Source organism: Morone saxatilis, unplaced genomic scaffold (genome assembly GCF_004916995.1).
Source record: "Morone saxatilis isolate NCDOM2014 unplaced genomic scaffold, NCSU_SB_2.0 Contig24, whole genome shotgun sequence".
NCBI lineage: Eukaryota > Metazoa > Chordata > Actinopteri > Moronidae > Morone > Morone saxatilis.
This window is the reverse complement of record NW_023339807.1, coordinates 24,035,817-24,037,499: the sequence shown is the minus strand read 5'-3', so window position 1 is coordinate 24,037,499 and position 1,683 is coordinate 24,035,817. Positions and strand designations below refer to the sequence as shown.

The window sequence follows — 1,683 nt, the reverse complement described above, 5'->3', positions numbered from 1 at the left end:
CAGACACACACACACATACACAATGATAAGTGGCCTGTGTCAGTGCCATGGGAAGTAAAAATAAGGCCTATGTAGGTGTGCCTTCAGTTGCAAGCTGCATAAACGACATTTCTATTTGGGTTGCAGGCTTTGTAAAACACAACTAAGAAAAAACTGTGTACACAAACGGACACAAAAGATGGTAGAAATGTTTCAAATGACCTATAAACAGCATCAAACAACACCAGCACAAAAGGTAAATGTGGCTGCTCTTAACCAGTCTTCATTTTCAGGGGCTGCTATTTAAAGTCTATTTGGAAAGTAATAGCTAGTAAATGCTGTGATGCTCAGGGCAAATGGAATAATGATTGTATCGTGACCCTCTCCACTTTTTGGGGACGATCACTGTGATTTGGAAGTGTGACACTGGTTAATGGGTGCTAATGAGGAAGCCATCAACCAAGCTGCTCAACAGAGCGGGGGCCATTACATTAAGCCGGTGGGTTTTTCCAAACCAAGAGACACCAAATGTAGACGAGTGGAATGATTTACTTTAAACACTAAGTGGAGGAGAGGAAAAGTGTTCAAAATAGGATTCAAATACAGAAGTGAATATCAGTGCAATGGCTGCCCAGCCTGCTGCCAGAAATACTCAGCAGTGTATTAATTTGCCACTAAAAATAGATATGAGTAATGTTTGCTACAAACTACAGCAGCAGTAGGAGGTTTTTTTTTTTTTTTTTCTTTTAAAATAACTCCATGTTTGGAACCATTTTTAAAGATTTATATCCTTAGGATAAAGAAATTGGCTGTTTAGAGACACACATTGTTGGTTTTGGTCTTCACATTGAAATAGTTGACATTTGAAAAATATGAATTATTCCCATATTTAGCCATTCATTAGAAGATGTTTTCATTCTATGTGACATACACAAAGGCAATCAAAATTGCTAAAAACACCGGTTTACCTCGACCTTAAGGCTACATGAAGATATACTGAAGGTGGTCTCACCTTATCGGCCTGCTGGGAGTCTGTGTCTGTGTCCATCTTCTCTGCCTCTGGGGTTTCTGCAATTGACAAGTGTGGTAGAGAACTTAGCATCATGTCACAGACTGATCAAGACGGTTACAGAATTTGCATCGCAGCCTAAATGTTGACTGCAACTCTTCATCCCCCAGTGAATCGTTTATGCTGCCAGAAACCGAGAATGCAAGCAAGAGGCAGGGTGAGATTGTGTTCATGCATAATCAGACCCAACAGAACAAATTCAATATGTTCAACACTTGTGATACGACCAACAGAATGAGGCACCAGTGACTTTTCATCCTGTCTGAAATAACACCATCATAACTAGTGGTAGAGGGGAGAAACTCAGGGCAGGAAATTAAGGTCAAAAGCATTTAAAGAGAGCCGGCCAAGAGGGAAGGGTGTAAAGTGCATGCGGCATTTGCACACACTCACAAATGACCAAACACACACGTGACCGGGTGAATACATGTGTATGGTTGAGTGTTAAACCATGTCACGGGTGCACTGCAGCGTGTGTTAAGGGTCTGAATATTGATTGTGTGACGTGTGTGTCGGTCAAGTGCTTCAGGCAGGGCGAGGCACTGAACACATTTAAGCTTACTGATTGCAACTTAGGCTCTGGAGGACATTAATTCAGGTATAACAAATGGCTGTTAATATGTGTGTGTGTGTGT

At 41.3% G+C, this 1,683-nt stretch overlaps 1 protein-coding gene across 1 annotated transcript in view; it reads right to left on the bottom strand.

Annotated features, from left to right (window-relative positions):
- The window catches only part of smarcc1a (SWI/SNF related, matrix associated, actin dependent regulator of chromatin, subfamily c, member 1a), a gene marked incomplete in the record, with an annotated part of 19,169 nt that overhangs the window by 5,397 nt on the left and 12,089 nt on the right, over window positions 1-1,683 (bottom strand). Inside the window, 1 exon segment of the mRNA XM_035671668.1 lies at window positions 992-1,047. Coding sequence (XP_035527561.1) covers window positions 992-1,047 — 56 coding nt within the window.